General features: G+C 33.7%; 1 protein-coding gene across 1 annotated transcript; it reads left to right on the top strand.

Annotated features, from left to right (window-relative positions):
* The first annotated feature begins 3,852 nt into the window (after positions 1-3,852).
* Positions 3,853-14,123, top strand: LOC143042176 (LITAF domain-containing protein-like). Its single transcript, XM_076214445.1, has 3 exons — positions 3,853-4,004; positions 7,068-7,314; positions 13,874-14,123. Exons 1-3 carry the CDS (start codon positions 3,965-3,967, stop codon positions 13,980-13,982), a joined length of 396 nt encoding a protein of 131 aa, XP_076070560.1. The 5' UTR covers positions 3,853-3,964; the 3' UTR covers positions 13,983-14,123.
* The last annotated feature ends 967 nt before the right edge of the window (positions 14,124-15,090 follow it).

Below are 15,090 nucleotides of genomic sequence, written 5' to 3'. Positions count from 1 at the left end.
CCAAAAAAGTTGAAAAAGCCAAATAAAGTACAAAGTTCAAGAGCATTGAGATCCCAAATTCCCAAAAGTGTTGCCAAATACAGCTAAGGTAAAAAAGCCTTATTATTTAAAAAAATTCTAAATTTTGTAATGTATCCTATGAAATGTATATGTTCGTATATAAATGAGCATCCTGTTACTTTATTATAAACCATCTTTCTAGTCCTTAGGAGCACACATTTAACTTCAGGGGTTGGGTGGGGTTGATTTTTTGCTTATTTTATTTCTACGTAAAAAAAGTGAGAACATTTTGTTTGTGTTTTTTAATGCTATCTATCAAATTATTTTTTTGAAAACTTAAAACTATAATGTATGGGGAAAATCTTGATTCAGAATGGTTTTTTGGTCATCTGCATAACTACAATATTTTGTCCATTAAGAGATCAGACTATTTTTTTAAAGAAAAATCCATACCCCTCCTTGAATTTAAATGGTCGTTCCCTAACATGATATTCTGTTGTGACGTCAAGTGCACAGAATCAAGAAGTCCATTTTACTGAACTATAAATAAGAAAATGGTATCAGTATACATTACTGTTTAGGGGTCAGCTGAAGATCGCCTCCGGGTGTGGGATTTTATCGCCGGAAATGAAGACTCGTTGGTGGCCTAGATCTTTCATCTGGTCTTTGGTCGGGTTGTTGTCTCTTTGACACATTCGTCTTTTCTGTGTTCAATTCTATATATTATTGTAATGTTATTTGGGTAAATTTCAAATTCATGACAGCACATGTCTGCTTCCTGTGACACCGTAGCAACACTGCATAGGAAAACAAACAGAAATGTACATAATAATTTGAAATGTTATTCGTTTCTGTTTTTTTTTGGGTATTTTCACACATTTGAACACCGTAGGCTGACTAGGGTATATAACTATGGTCTTCTTTCTTTATCGTCCGTTTGGCTGTGTGGGATATGTAAATACTCAGCTACATTCGAAATAATTAGAAATTAAAGGTAATTATGACGCCACATCTCAGTGCCCTGTCTAACATAGTATCCTCTTTTCATAATGGCGCTGTAAAATATCTACGGTATATCTAACCTGATTAATTCAGTCCATCCCCGTAATTGATCTCTCCTACTTGGTAATGTAGTAAGCGGAATATAACGACTGAATTATTCGGGTTACGGTATATCCCAGTCAACTCACTGTGTGTAATAAACACAATGAAATATATATTGCCATATACTGCCAAAGTAGCAGCAATTTTGAAAAGAACTAGAGATATACCTGAAGGAGTGTGTGTTGATTTCCCTTAATTTAAAATTATTTCGATACTTTATAATAGTCAATTTCAATCAAACAATATCCGTATTTTCATGCCACAACTGCATGAAGCAGTGGCGGATCCAGAAATTTTCATAAGTGGGGGCCCACTGACTGACCTAAGAGGGGGCCCGCTCCAGTCACGCTTCAGTGATTCCCTATATAAGCAACCAAATTTTTTCCCAAAAAGGGGGGGCCCGGGCCCCCCGGCCCCCCCCTAAATCCGCCTATGTGAAGTAGTCGCTACTGGGTGGAGTGTCGATTCCCGCGTTGAAAACAGCCGACCAACAAAGGTATCGACCAAGTTGAAGTAATAACGCTAAAGCTTTTTTTTTTAATTCTACTGCACCAATAAGGCATGTTTATATTAAGTGCATTCAAGAAACGTGCTTTTTCCCGCAAGTTTTTAATCAAGCAAAGTTCGAATCATCAAAGTTTTCGAATTAAATGCAAATTCCGGTGTCTATAGTGTCCATCATCGATTACAAACAGGAAAGTATATGAACCTCATATATATATAGAATTATCATAATGAAACTGAGTTTTGATACTTCTACCATTGGGTGATATCGCTAAAATGTGCTGTTAAGCATCTTTGCTAGGTTAGGGTTTCAATCCAGTCCTCTCCTCGTTACGAATAGACTGGATCGTAATCATTCGCTAGCGAATCAGAGTATAAAGAAAATACGACAAACGATAGATTTCCAAACTTTCTTAAATTGTCCTTTATGAATTTTGAAGTTTTTAAGAAACCAAGATTTCAGCACCATCGGGAAAATACAGTAGATCTTAGATAATTGCATTTACAAAAAAAATAATGTAGCTATGATTTAAGGTCTATTTTGTTCATATAGCTCTTCAGCTGGTTGACTCACAAATTCTTGGCTTTTAAATATTCGGCTTTGAATGTTCCTAGCTGATGAAGGTAAATCCAGAAAGCGCTTCGGAAACTGGTTTACTCTTAGATGCATAATTTTTTTATTAGTTGTTAGTGGCTTTGAACTAGCTGTCAGAGAACTCTCAGATCTGTTCATTGTGTCTTTTTGTGTCGGGATGTATAAGTACCCGGCCACGTCCACTTGTATTTTTGTCCATCTAATGAGTTAAGCCTTTTTCAACTGATTTTTATAGTTCGTTCTTATGTTGTACTGTTATATCACTGTCCCAGGTTAGGGGAGGGTTGGGATCCCGCTAACATGTTTAACCCCGCCACATTGTTTATGTATGTGCCAGTCCCAAGTCAGGAGCCTGTAATTCAGTGGTGGTCGTTTGTTTGTGTGTTACATATTTGTTTTTCATTCATTTTTTTAATATAAATTAGGCCGTTAGTTTTCTCGTTTGAATTGTTTTACATTGTCTTATCGAGGCCTTTTATAGCTGACTATGTATTGGCTTTGCTCATTGTTGACGGCCGTACGGTAACATATAGTTGTTAATGTCTGTGTCATTTTGGTCTCTTGTGGACAGTTGTCTCATTGGCAATCATACCACATCTTCTTTTTTATATTAATAGATATAGGAATTCGAAGATGTGGTGTGAGTGCCAATGAGACAACTCTCCATCCAAGTTACAATTTATAAAAGATGTTATCATTTTTTTCAGTTTTATTATCAAATGAAAACAACTTTCTTTATTTTAATCACACATGTGACATGTGTAGAAAAGAAGCATTTTAAAACTTATTTACATTTAAAAAATGTATTCCTCCGTTCGTGTCCTGTTAGGTAATATAATATGCTAATTGTATCCGTGTGCATCTAGCAAGGCAAAATTTAAATCTATTAAAACGCTTCAAATAAGATTTAAATTTACTTTAACATATTGCGTTTATCAATAACATATTTATCTGTAAGTAGTCTAAATGTGTAAAAAAAAAAAACGGGGAATTTTATCATACATCAAATTTGTTTCGATATCTAATTTTTTAAATCGATGAATTAAAATATATTTTAAATGTTCGTTATCTCATAATGACATTTGTCAAATCACACCATCTTTATAATACATGAACACGCAATTACTTGTGTCCATAGTACACGGATGCCCCACTCGCACTATCATTTTCTATGTTCAGAGGACCGTGAAATTGGGATCAAAACTTTAATTTGGAATTAAAATTAGAAAGATCATATCATAGGGAACATGTGTACTAAGTTTCAAGTTGATGTAACTTTAACTTCATCAAAAACTACCTTGACCAAACAAAACTTTAACCTGAACTTCGCACTATCATTTTCTATGTTCAGTGGACCATGAAATTGGGGTCAAAACTATAATTTGGCATTAAAATTAGAAAGATTATATCATGGGGAACATGTGTACTAAGTTTCAAGATGATTGGACTTCAACTTCATCAAAAACTACCTTGACCAGAAACTTTAACCTGAAGCGAACGGACGCACGGACGGACGGACGGAGGCACAGACTAGAAAACATAATGCCCCTCTACTATCGTAGTTTGGGCATACAAATATTTTTTTAATCAAATATTAAAATAAGCCAATTACCCCACTACCGTATGCCTGTTTGCTTCAGAAACTATCGTGCGTGCAACACTAAACCACAGACCCTAACTGTAGGTTAGCCGCCTGTGTATCAACAGAGCGTGTGTTAATTTATTGAACATTTCTGTAGAGCAGGGCGTTAACGATTTACAATGCAAGGACAAGGACCGTACCCCCAGCAGGGACAACCAGGTAATTTATTTAATTAATTTTTATAACATATAATTCTTAATTGTTTGACCTGCTATGCCGAGACTTTGATAAGAAACAGATGTCTACGAACTAACATCCATTAGTAGGTGAAATATTTATTGTAGCGTATCAAGGGTTGGTTAATTTTTACAAAGATACAAGTTTTCATATCTGCACATTTATGAGAAACGAAAATGTGTTATAAGAACATTACGTGCAATTAAACAACCCGTTTTTAGTATAAATATAACGGGGACGGGTTATTTACATATAGTTAATCAGCCTGTAGCTGACATTATGCCAAGGGAAATGGTATCATGTCGAACATTTACCCCAAATTATCAATTCATAAATCGATACATACACATTTATCATTTCTTTATAAATAGAAGTCTTTCCCTAATTTCTTTCAACTTTGATTTTAATAACATTTGATCTTTTTCGATGTGATCAGCTTTGAAAAAAATATTGATGAAACATTTATATGACCTTTTATTACTCTGATACGATCATGGGTGAACGAATGAATGAAAAATACCCAAGATAATTGCTTGACCTTTCAATGCGACAGCTTGAGGGCAATACACACAAGCTTCGCATCTCCCTTGTTCAGATCACGTGACTTACATACCTGGGACAATTGACAAGTTAAAAATGTTATTGTAGAGGATACATTCAAAAACATTGTTTTTTATAACCTCTACAGGGAATAAATCCCCTCAGTTCAAGTATATGTCTTTTTTTGCTTTTTGCGTCAAAAGAGGGTTACAATTAAAGTCTTTCCATATTAAACTGTTAATATATTAATCGTCCTGAATATGATGAAATAATTGCCACTGGACGTTACAGCAAGCAGTAATCGGTCGAATCATAGTCAGTTTTGACTTTGAAATTGAATCGACCAGCATCCACCAAAATAAAGCATTTACAAAACACAAGGTTGCACAAAGAGTATGCCGGTATAAACAGAATTTACGAAGCACGGAAATCGAAGGAAAAAAATCCTTTTGAAGGAGTTGTTATTGATAGGAAATACACATTCTGCATTGAGGATCTGGATGGTTCCCTTCATTTCCATTCTCTTGGATTTTTAAGTCATTTACTTTTATTCTTTATATTTAATCGACCCATTATTCTCTACCCTTAGTATTTTAGCACCCCTTCATTCTCTATTCATAATTGTTGGCCCTATTTTCTCTTTTCTTTATTTCTGCAGATTCGATCCAATATTCTCTTTAATGTCAACCCCATCCGCACGTTCTTTTATGATCTTGTAGAGATTGATGTACACACTTTAATATTACTTCTTTGTCTTAATTTAAATTTCTTCAGACACTAAGCGTAACTTTTGTATTTATATTAATCCATTTTACAGACCTTCAACAGTGTTAAACCACCTGTAAACTATACCTGTTCAGGCCATACAGTAAGCCATTGTTTGGAATGATACTCGTAAAAATTATCATATTTATGAAGCTCCCTGATACACCTCTGCAGTATACGGTAACACATTGGGACCATTGAAACGAAGGAACATACTAAAAAGAAAACTATATCTATTTTTATACGACCGCAAACATTTTTTTGGGGATCGTATAATGGAATGATGTCGTCATCTGCGTCGTCCGAAGACACATTTGGTTGCCGGACAATAACTTTAGGTTAAGTAAATGGATCTCTATAAAATTTAAGAAGAAGGTTCAATACCACAAAAGGAAGGTTTGGATTGATTGTGGGGATGATGGTCCTAACCGATTAGGAATTAGAGACCCAAAAGGGGCCAAAACAAGCATTTTTCTACTTTCAGGTTAATAACTTGTATAAGTATTTTAATTGCTCTGAAATTGTACCACAATATTTAATACATCAAGTAGAAGGTTTGGATTCGTTTTAGGGGTTATAGTGCCAACAATTTAGGAATTAAGGACCAAAAAGGGGTCAAAAAGGCATTTTTGTAGTTTCTGGACAATATAAACTTGTGTGTAAGTTTATGGATCTCTCTGACATTGTACCCCAGGGTTCCATATCACAAAAGGCAGGCTGAGATTGAATGTGGGGGTAATTGCCCAATTCATGCAGGAATTACGGGTAAAAGAAGCCAAAAACAAGCATTTTTCTAGTTTCAAGACAATAACTTGTGTTTAAAAGTATGTATTTCTCTAAAATTGTACTACAAGGTTCCATACAACAAAGGAAAGGATGGGATTCAGTGTGTGGGTAATTGCTCAAAGTGGAATTCAAAAGTTTGTGGGTTCTAATTTTTCTAAGGGGTTCAAATTTATTTTTCAAAATTTTTCAAATTTCAAATTTTTCAAATTTTCAGGAAGAATCTTTAATTGCACAGTATTGCGCAATAGATTTGTAAGATCTTGACATTTATTTTGTGTTAGAAACCTTTACTATGTCAAAAATTTGATCACAATCCAAATTCAGACAGTGTCAAGCTTGAACACTTTGTTCAAATTTGGCCCAACTGTTCAGGGTTTAACATCTGCGTCGTATCAGGCTGCGATCAGCGAAGCAATTTATTGTATTGTAAAAATAGACTGTGACATGAATTAATAGTTCATAGATACCCTGTATAAGAAGATGTCACTTTTTGTGGTATAAGTGCCAATGAGACAATCTCCATCCAAGTCACAGTTCGTTAAAAGTAAACCATTGTAGGTTAATGTGCAACATGGAACCTTGGCTCACACTGAACAGCGAGATATAAAAGGTCCCAACATGACTAGTGTGAAACAATAGATACATGAAACTTACAGTCTAAGCTGTATATAAACAAAGAGAACACTTACTATGCCTACGTACCACATCAACTAATGACAACCGCTGTTGTTCCTGACTAAGGACAGTGCAAACAAAAACAGCGGTTTTCAACGTTGAAACCGTCTGAAACCTTCACCCTAACCTGGACCAGTAGTATAACATTATACAACATAGAAAGACACACTAAATTATAAATTGAAATTGCTTAACTCGATCAAAATGAAATAATAACAAAACAGGTAAAGAAAGACTGAACGAATGAATTTCCTCTATATACTTATTTTAATTATCAAGGTTATCCTCCACCGGGACAGCAAGGTCAACCAATGTATCCACAAGGTCAACCGCAGCAAGGTTACCCACAAGGTCAACCACAGACACAGACAGTTGTAGTACAGCAGCCTATGATTGTTAATCAGGTGTTCAGGGAATCTCCAGTCCGTATGCAATGTCCTGCGTGTAGAGCAGATATAGTGACCGCTTTGAATTATGATACTGGGATGTTGGTGTGGATTCTTTTTGGAGTTATGTGTATATTTGGGTATGTCAGTTTTTTATACAATGAATAGTTGTTACAATGTATACGGCATTTACCATGTACGTCTGTCTGTCCGTAATTTTTGGTTCATATATTTCTTATAGCTTCTGTATTGGTAGCAATATGATTAGCTAATGCCAATTTTGATTAAAAATATATCACAAGTTAAATAAATATTATATTAAGGTGGTACCCAACATCTTCACTAAAATTGATTTGACTCGTTTAATTTTCATAAAATTTTGACAAAGTATTTATTTTGACCCTTTGACATAATATAAAAATTTCAAAAAATTTGAACCAACCATTTTATTAGAAAATTACACTGGTTATATAGCAGTTTGACAAACACTAATTTTGATCATTGAGAAGCTTAATATTCCCTTAACAACACAACGTAATTAAACCGTTTAGCTGATTTTACAGAGTTATCTCCCTGTAGTGTTAGGTACCACCTTAAAACAATAATAAGGTAACGGTAGCTTAGTGGTGGATGTTGTGAAAAATTCTTAAGCACCTTACTGCAATTTGTAAAGTATTTACTTAGTTAATCAACATTTTGGACATCTAGGATAACAGCGGTATATTATATGGTTATTAAAATCGTATTCCGCGATATTAGTACAAGCATGACAATAATTCACTAACATTTAGTGCCAACTATTTTAGTATCATTGAAGATTCCTGCAATAATGGCGAATGCCATTTTGTTTATCTATATAATTGTTTTGCATTTATCGATTTACTCGGACCCTCTCTAGAGCAAACACAACCTAGACTTTATGACAAAGTATTATATACAATAGCAGCCAAGATGCATTAGTTTATCCACATCGGAAATCATCTACTTTTCAAAGTCACATAAACGAGCTAGTCTGTGTATCTGGTTTCATATTTTGTACATTGACTACCAATCGACAGTTGTGAATATATTTCCGCCTTATATAAAACAGAAAGAAGATGTGGTAGGATTGCAAATGATACAACTATCTACTATCATGACTATAGAGTAAATGAAGTCGATGTAAACAGAATATAGGATAATAACTTGTCAATTTAGATGTTTGTATAATATCCGTTCGGGTGTGGAGGATATATACACTTGCAGCCAATTAAAGTTTACTGAATGACACGGTTAAGGTTAAAACCTTATTCAGAAGGGATATATTTACGATACTGTTGTCATGACATTTAGAATGACATATTTTTGTATTAATATTGATTCACTCATATGGTCATTGGTTTGGAAATAAACACATTCATTATAAAACCAGTTGAGGGCATGATACGGGTTATGTAATTGTTCTTCTCATATATTCTATGATGGCATCATACTAACCTCCTAACGGGAGGGATTGTACGGTAGCAGATTAGTGTTGAATTATAGTAAGACTAAAGATTGTTTTTATCCATGTATAGATACTCTAAGTCGTTTATGGAAATTTGTATTTCTAGTAAATGCTTTTCAACTTACTGCTGGAATCAGCTTTCCAACTGTTTTGTGTCGAGAGCCGCTGGCGAATTTTATGTTGCTGAAGTGAAAAGTCCGGTATCTTTGATATGTTATCGTATTTTAAGTTGGATATTGACTTAAACTGTTAGCAGAGGCGGATTTAGGAAAGTAAAGGGGAAAAAAAGGGGGGGGGGTCCAATTCCCTTTTAAGGAAAAACAAATGGTTGACATTTTATGAATTTCTGAAGCATGACTGGAGCGACCCCCTCTTAAACAGTCAGTGACCCCCCTCTTATGAACATATCTGGATCCGCCACAGCTGGTAAGAATTCAGATCAGGTCGTAATGAAATCGTTCTTACACATGTACACATCAGCCATATAAACCAAACGGCTGTAACTGTGGTTTTGTCTACTTCAACCTGGAATTTTACTTTTATATTACATTTTATTTATATAGGATTTGGGTTTCCTCGACTTAAATACACAACCGCAATTCATTCAACATTTCAAAATATACATGTTTCAGATTAAGAAATACGTCGATATCTACAGATGTAAACTGTAGCTAGTAACCTCTCACTCAATCTTACTCTGACACACATTTGGTTATATCTATCCTTTGGACACACTGAATATATTTTCTTCGTTTAACTCTGTTAGGAGAGGCTGTAAGAAATATCATAAAATTCTGAGAAACCATCCCCCCTCTTCCCCCTAAAAAACCCACAAAAAAAAAACAAACAAACCTTAAACAAAAAACTGGCTAGGCTACTATATTTTGAGTATATTACTTTAAGTTCTTTTACTATTTTACTTTCACTTTCAATTAGATTCAAAGTTTAAAAGGACGGGTTCGAATATTTAACAGTAAATTTGGGAATTTTCCCAGCGAGGTTGGCTGCTGTTCAAAAATATTTTATTGACATATCTTTTTAAGTGCAAGGAGTGGCAAAGGTCACAAAATTAATATTACGTGCGTGTACAGGGTATACAGTGGCGGATCCAGAACTTTTCATTAGTTTCGCTGACTCACCTAAAAAAAAGGGGGGGGGGGGCGCTCCAGTCATGCTTTAGTGATTCCCTATACCCTATATAATCAACCAAATTTTTAAAAGTTTTTTGTACTATTTCCTACGGGATGTAAAGGCTTAAGCTATATTTTTAATTGTTACTTTTTTTATCTACAATTTCAAAATGTGTGTTGAAAAAAAACCCGTAGAGTACGGGAAAACCTTTTTTTCTTCGTCACTGATTATATTTGAGAGGGGGAATCGGTAGCTCTCTTGTACCTATACTAAATTTAGACAGTTGTTGCTCATCCTAATTTCTCTATTACAATTCCGTTCATAAAGCTTAAAATTGTGAAATTAATTTCAACAGCAATATATCTGAAACCGCTGAATGAAATTTAACCACAAGGACGTTAATCTTGGGCGATGCATAATAAATAGTGCATCAAGCATTTTAAATTTATATAAAAATTACTATAAAGTGGTTTCACATTTCGAAATGCTTGTGTATAGTTGGATATTTTTGCTCAGGGACAGGTTAATGGATTTCATTTTACATCATAATACTATACTATTATATATTGTAGTGTAGTTATGCATCGTTTATTTTGTTTCTGCGTAGGAGAAAAAAATTGGGGAAATCCATATTACATACACAGTCTATACACAATTATGATTTTATGGATCTAATCAAGATATATATCTTGTCCTCTTTATCTTATTGCCTTACAGCAAATGTCAGACTAAGGGAGCTACCATTTGATTTTTATGGGGGGGCTAGGATGAAAAATTTTGTCCTGCATTTTTTTTTAGCTGTAATCTCTGTCCTGCCTTTTTATTTTTCACTCTGTTCGGTCCTGCCTTTTTTTTATAGTTTATCCTGACTTTTTTTACCTAAATTGTCGTCCTGACTTTTTTTTTTTGCAAGTGTCTCATCCTGCCTTTTTTTTTACTCAAAACTCCTGTCCTGCCTATTTTTTTCAAATTTCATCCTAGCCCCCCCATAAAAATCAAATGGTAGCTCCCTAACGTTAACAAACCACACATTTCTTTTCTTTCTGATGTGTTAGAGAGCTGTGCGAGCCAAACATCAGCCTGGTATACATGGTATATAGGTGTGATAAGAATAAGAATAAGAAGAAGAATATTTATTATTTCCAATCAACAGACCTTAATGGGCATCATGACATGTACACATAAAACATTACATAATGCTTTGTAATCTGGTGATATATTCAAGGTCAGAAATACAGGACGTATGAAATGAAATAAAATCCATATATGATGGCCTCAATTTACGTTATGCCAATTTGCCATCCCTTGGGTTACTTTTCTAGTTTCTGATATACAATGTCATATATCAATGAATATAGTATCCCTTATCAAACATGTTTGTGTCGAGATATGCAAAAATATGCATCTAATAAAGCACGAAAATCACTAGGGGATAGTTTCCCATATATATTTTTCCTCAAACAACCGACCAGTATCGTATGAATTTTCGACAAACAGTCAATTTCTGTTTATTGATTGTTTGTTATTTGCTTATTCCTTAACGTCCAGTGGCTAATATTTCATGCAGGTTCAGTACGATCTGTGTTAATAGAAACGTATTGATATTATACAGTATCTAAATTATAAAGCATTGTGATTCTGGTTTGAGATTTTCTTATCAGTTTTTAGAAAGGAGAAAGACAATTATTTTTTTAACGAACAGTTTATTTCCTAATCCACTACTTTGTATAATTATTATATTTATTTTCGCTTCCCAAGTATAATGCAGACTATAATGTAACTTCCTGTGTTGTTTTCTAATGAAATTTATGATCGATTGAAGTATATCAGTATAAAAATAAATTTAAACATACTATAATAACTTTATAAAATAAGAAGCTTATAAGTTATAGTGTGAATATTTTGAAAGCAAACCTTAATGAGTAGCTCATGATATACAGTACTTTAAATATTCATTCACAATATATGGTGTGGAGACTTCTGAAAGTTACAAGCAAAAAGAAGCTCCTTTAGTCTAGTGGTTGTTCAGTAATGCCCTCTAGAAATGTTCTTTTATATTTGCGGTAAAAAATAAAACTTGGACCAAATGTGTAAAATACGATCATCCTATGCCTCCGCCCACTCCGGTCCCATTTCCATCACAACCCCTACAACATTTTTTTTTAAATATTAATTTTTATGAAGTCACTCTATAAGATAAGATAAGATAAGATAAGATAAATTTTATTTTCCAAATTAGGTCCCCAGGGGGGCATATACACATAACATATATGATTGATACAACATACAGTATTTTACATAACATTGTAAAACAAACTATTGAAATAGTCATACAGGTATTATTTGTTAAATAAAAAAGTATTTGAGAGTTGCTACTCCAGAGATGTGGCAAACCCCATTTATTTATTTACTTTTTTTTTCTCACTTGATTTTATAATATTTTGCTGAAAATGTATAAATATAAAATATAAAATAAATGATTGTTTAGCTGCAACAGACACCAAGGGACGATGCTCTAGGATTGTGATCTTAAAAGCTCTAACAATCCTCCTCGTATCGGATGCAGAAAAACAAACACAAATGAAAAAAGTTTATGTATATTCACAGCAAACAACATATACTGCAGTAAACAGGTATTGAGAATAGTGTAGGTTTCCCTACTGTAATAGACACCAAGGGGCGGTACTCAAGGAGCTGTGGTATTTACACAGTCCTCCTCGTGTCTGAAGCAGACAATAAAGCCACATAATTAACAATTTTTCGAAATAAATTTACATGCAGCAGTGAGAATAGACTTATCTATAAACATGATAGGGGTGACCTTCTGTTGTTGTTTTTTCTATGGTCGGGTTGTTGTCTCTTTGGCACATTCCCCATTTCCATTCTCAATTTTATGATAAATATTGAAACAATACGAATGATCAATCGAAAAGTTTGAGTTGTTTCCCCTTTACCACTGGCTACTACTTTAATAATCATACAGCCTCGCTTTTAGATTATATCATAATGATCAACATTATACGAGGTTATTATTTTGCGATTGTTTTGTATGACATGTAATGTTATGAATTTATGATTGCGTAATACTACAAGACATTACACTGTTGTTATGTTATGGTAATATTATTTCAAGTAAATTGTTGTATAAAACAGATTGTGTTTGCCATGTAATGCTCTTTCGAAAGTCAACGAGCGCATAGTGTAGGTGAAGTTATTAAGTTATTATATCACCATTGATTCAAAACAATGGCAACCATGCCATGATACACAAGGCAGTTTGTTACGCCGACATATTCTCTGAAGAAACGAATCATTTATAACTGCGGACGAATATCGAAATATGTCTTGAGGAGCAAGGTATTTACGGTTGACCAAGGGAAATTATCCTTTCCTTGGTAATGCTTAATCAAAACATTGATGCGCGAGGGAAATTCAGAGGCCAATTTAGGGGGTTCAGGGTGCACGGGTCCAACTTTTATGGGAAAAATTTGGTTGAAATATTAAGGAATCACTGGAGCATGAATGAAGAAGGCCTCTCTTAGGCAGTCAATGCCCTTCCCCCTTTATGAAAATTTCTAGTCCGCTACTAAAAATTGCTTTGCAATTGAGGATGAATATCGAAAAGTTCTTCAGTGGCATGGGACGTATTCACGGTTGACCGAAGCGAATCTTCCTTTTATTGATGCCTTTATAATTGACGCGCGAGGGAAATCACTTAACAACTGCTGATGAATACTGAAATAGCTTTTCAGTGGCACGAATTGAATTTACTTCATTTTATTGTGAGATAAATAAATCTACATTGTACACGTTCATGGAATTAGCTGTTCACAAGGACCTTTTAAAATATACATTTACTCAACAGTTTTCCATTAGTAAGTACTTTATTTTAAAACTTTATCAATGTCCTTAAATAAAGATTTATCAATGTCCTTAAATAAAGATTTATCAATGTTTCCTAAAAAGTATCCAAAAATTATCATATATTAACATCCAAACCTAGGTAGGATAAGCATGATCTTAAATACATTTGTAATCAGTACACAATTGATATGTCTGACGTTACTTCTTTTTTTTTGTAGATTTTGGATTTGTTGTTTTATTCCATTTTGTGTTGATGCCTGCAAAGACGTTACACACACGTGTCCAAACTGTCAACACATGGTTGGAAAATACAGTAGACTTGGATAATGTGAGACCTGTCAGTTATAAATGACTTTATATGAAAATGAGACTCAGTCACATGACGTACATCCAAAATGAGGCTCAGTCACATGACTTACATTGATGTTGTGTACATCTATGCAAACGTAGTAAAGTTGTTTGATTATGTATTTGTAGCTGCTTTGTATCCTCTCAAATGGTCTAAGAATTATTATGTTTTTAATTTAAAAAGTTCTATAACAGTGCCTAAATCCTTTATGACTATATACAATCATCACACATTTAATTCACTTTTAATTAACTTGCTCTGAAGTATCGTCGGTCTGTAATTATTGGAGCAAGGGAATGCTATTTCCCCAGTCAAATACAGTTGCCACAAGTTGAAAAGTTTACCTAAAAACTCATCAGGGATATAAGGTTTATAATATTGTATACCATACGCGCGTGTCGTCTACATAAGACTCACCACTGACTCTCTGTTCAAATTAGCGTCAACCACTGTCATTTCAAATCACAAATTATAAATCAAACTTTATAAACTCAGGTTAACTGTTTTGTGCCTACAACATTTTCCAAGTTAAGAAGAAAACGGCGGTTTTAATTTTTTGGTATATTGTTGTTGTTTTTTATGCAATCTTGATACATGTACTATTGCTTGGAACATTTTTTCTTGCCTTGCAGTTTTATGTAAAACGTTTATTGTTACTTCTACGGATAACTTTGTATTTTGTATGGAAACATGCGAAGGAAAAAAGTAAATTGTTTTAAAATAAAGACTGCCGTTTATTTTTTTCACCATTTTACATGTCAGTTTATTTTGTTATTCTTGTCTGTATAAGTTTAATTAACTATTTTCAGTTTTCTAAATATCAATATTGTTTAGAATTAACAGCCAGCCAATATTAGTGCTCTCTCAATTTTGTCAAAAAATACTTCTCGTTTATTCTGCTCGAGAGGTTATACTTTACGTTTTAGTAAATCATTTCATTCGATAGATTTTATTTTTTTCTATAATGATCTTGTTTAAATCCCTTTATATATTCATCTACATGAACTTGTATTTTCTTTTCTTATTAAAAATTATTCATGTTTTTTTTATCAAATGATACATGTATACGTTAGTACCTCTATACTT

Source organism: Mytilus galloprovincialis, chromosome 8 (genome assembly GCF_965363235.1).
Source record: "Mytilus galloprovincialis chromosome 8, xbMytGall1.hap1.1, whole genome shotgun sequence".
NCBI classification, from domain to species: Eukaryota; Metazoa; Mollusca; class Bivalvia; order Mytilida; family Mytilidae; genus Mytilus; species Mytilus galloprovincialis.
The sequence above is the reverse complement of the archived record's forward strand: the minus strand, read 5'-3'. Positions and strand labels throughout refer to the sequence as shown.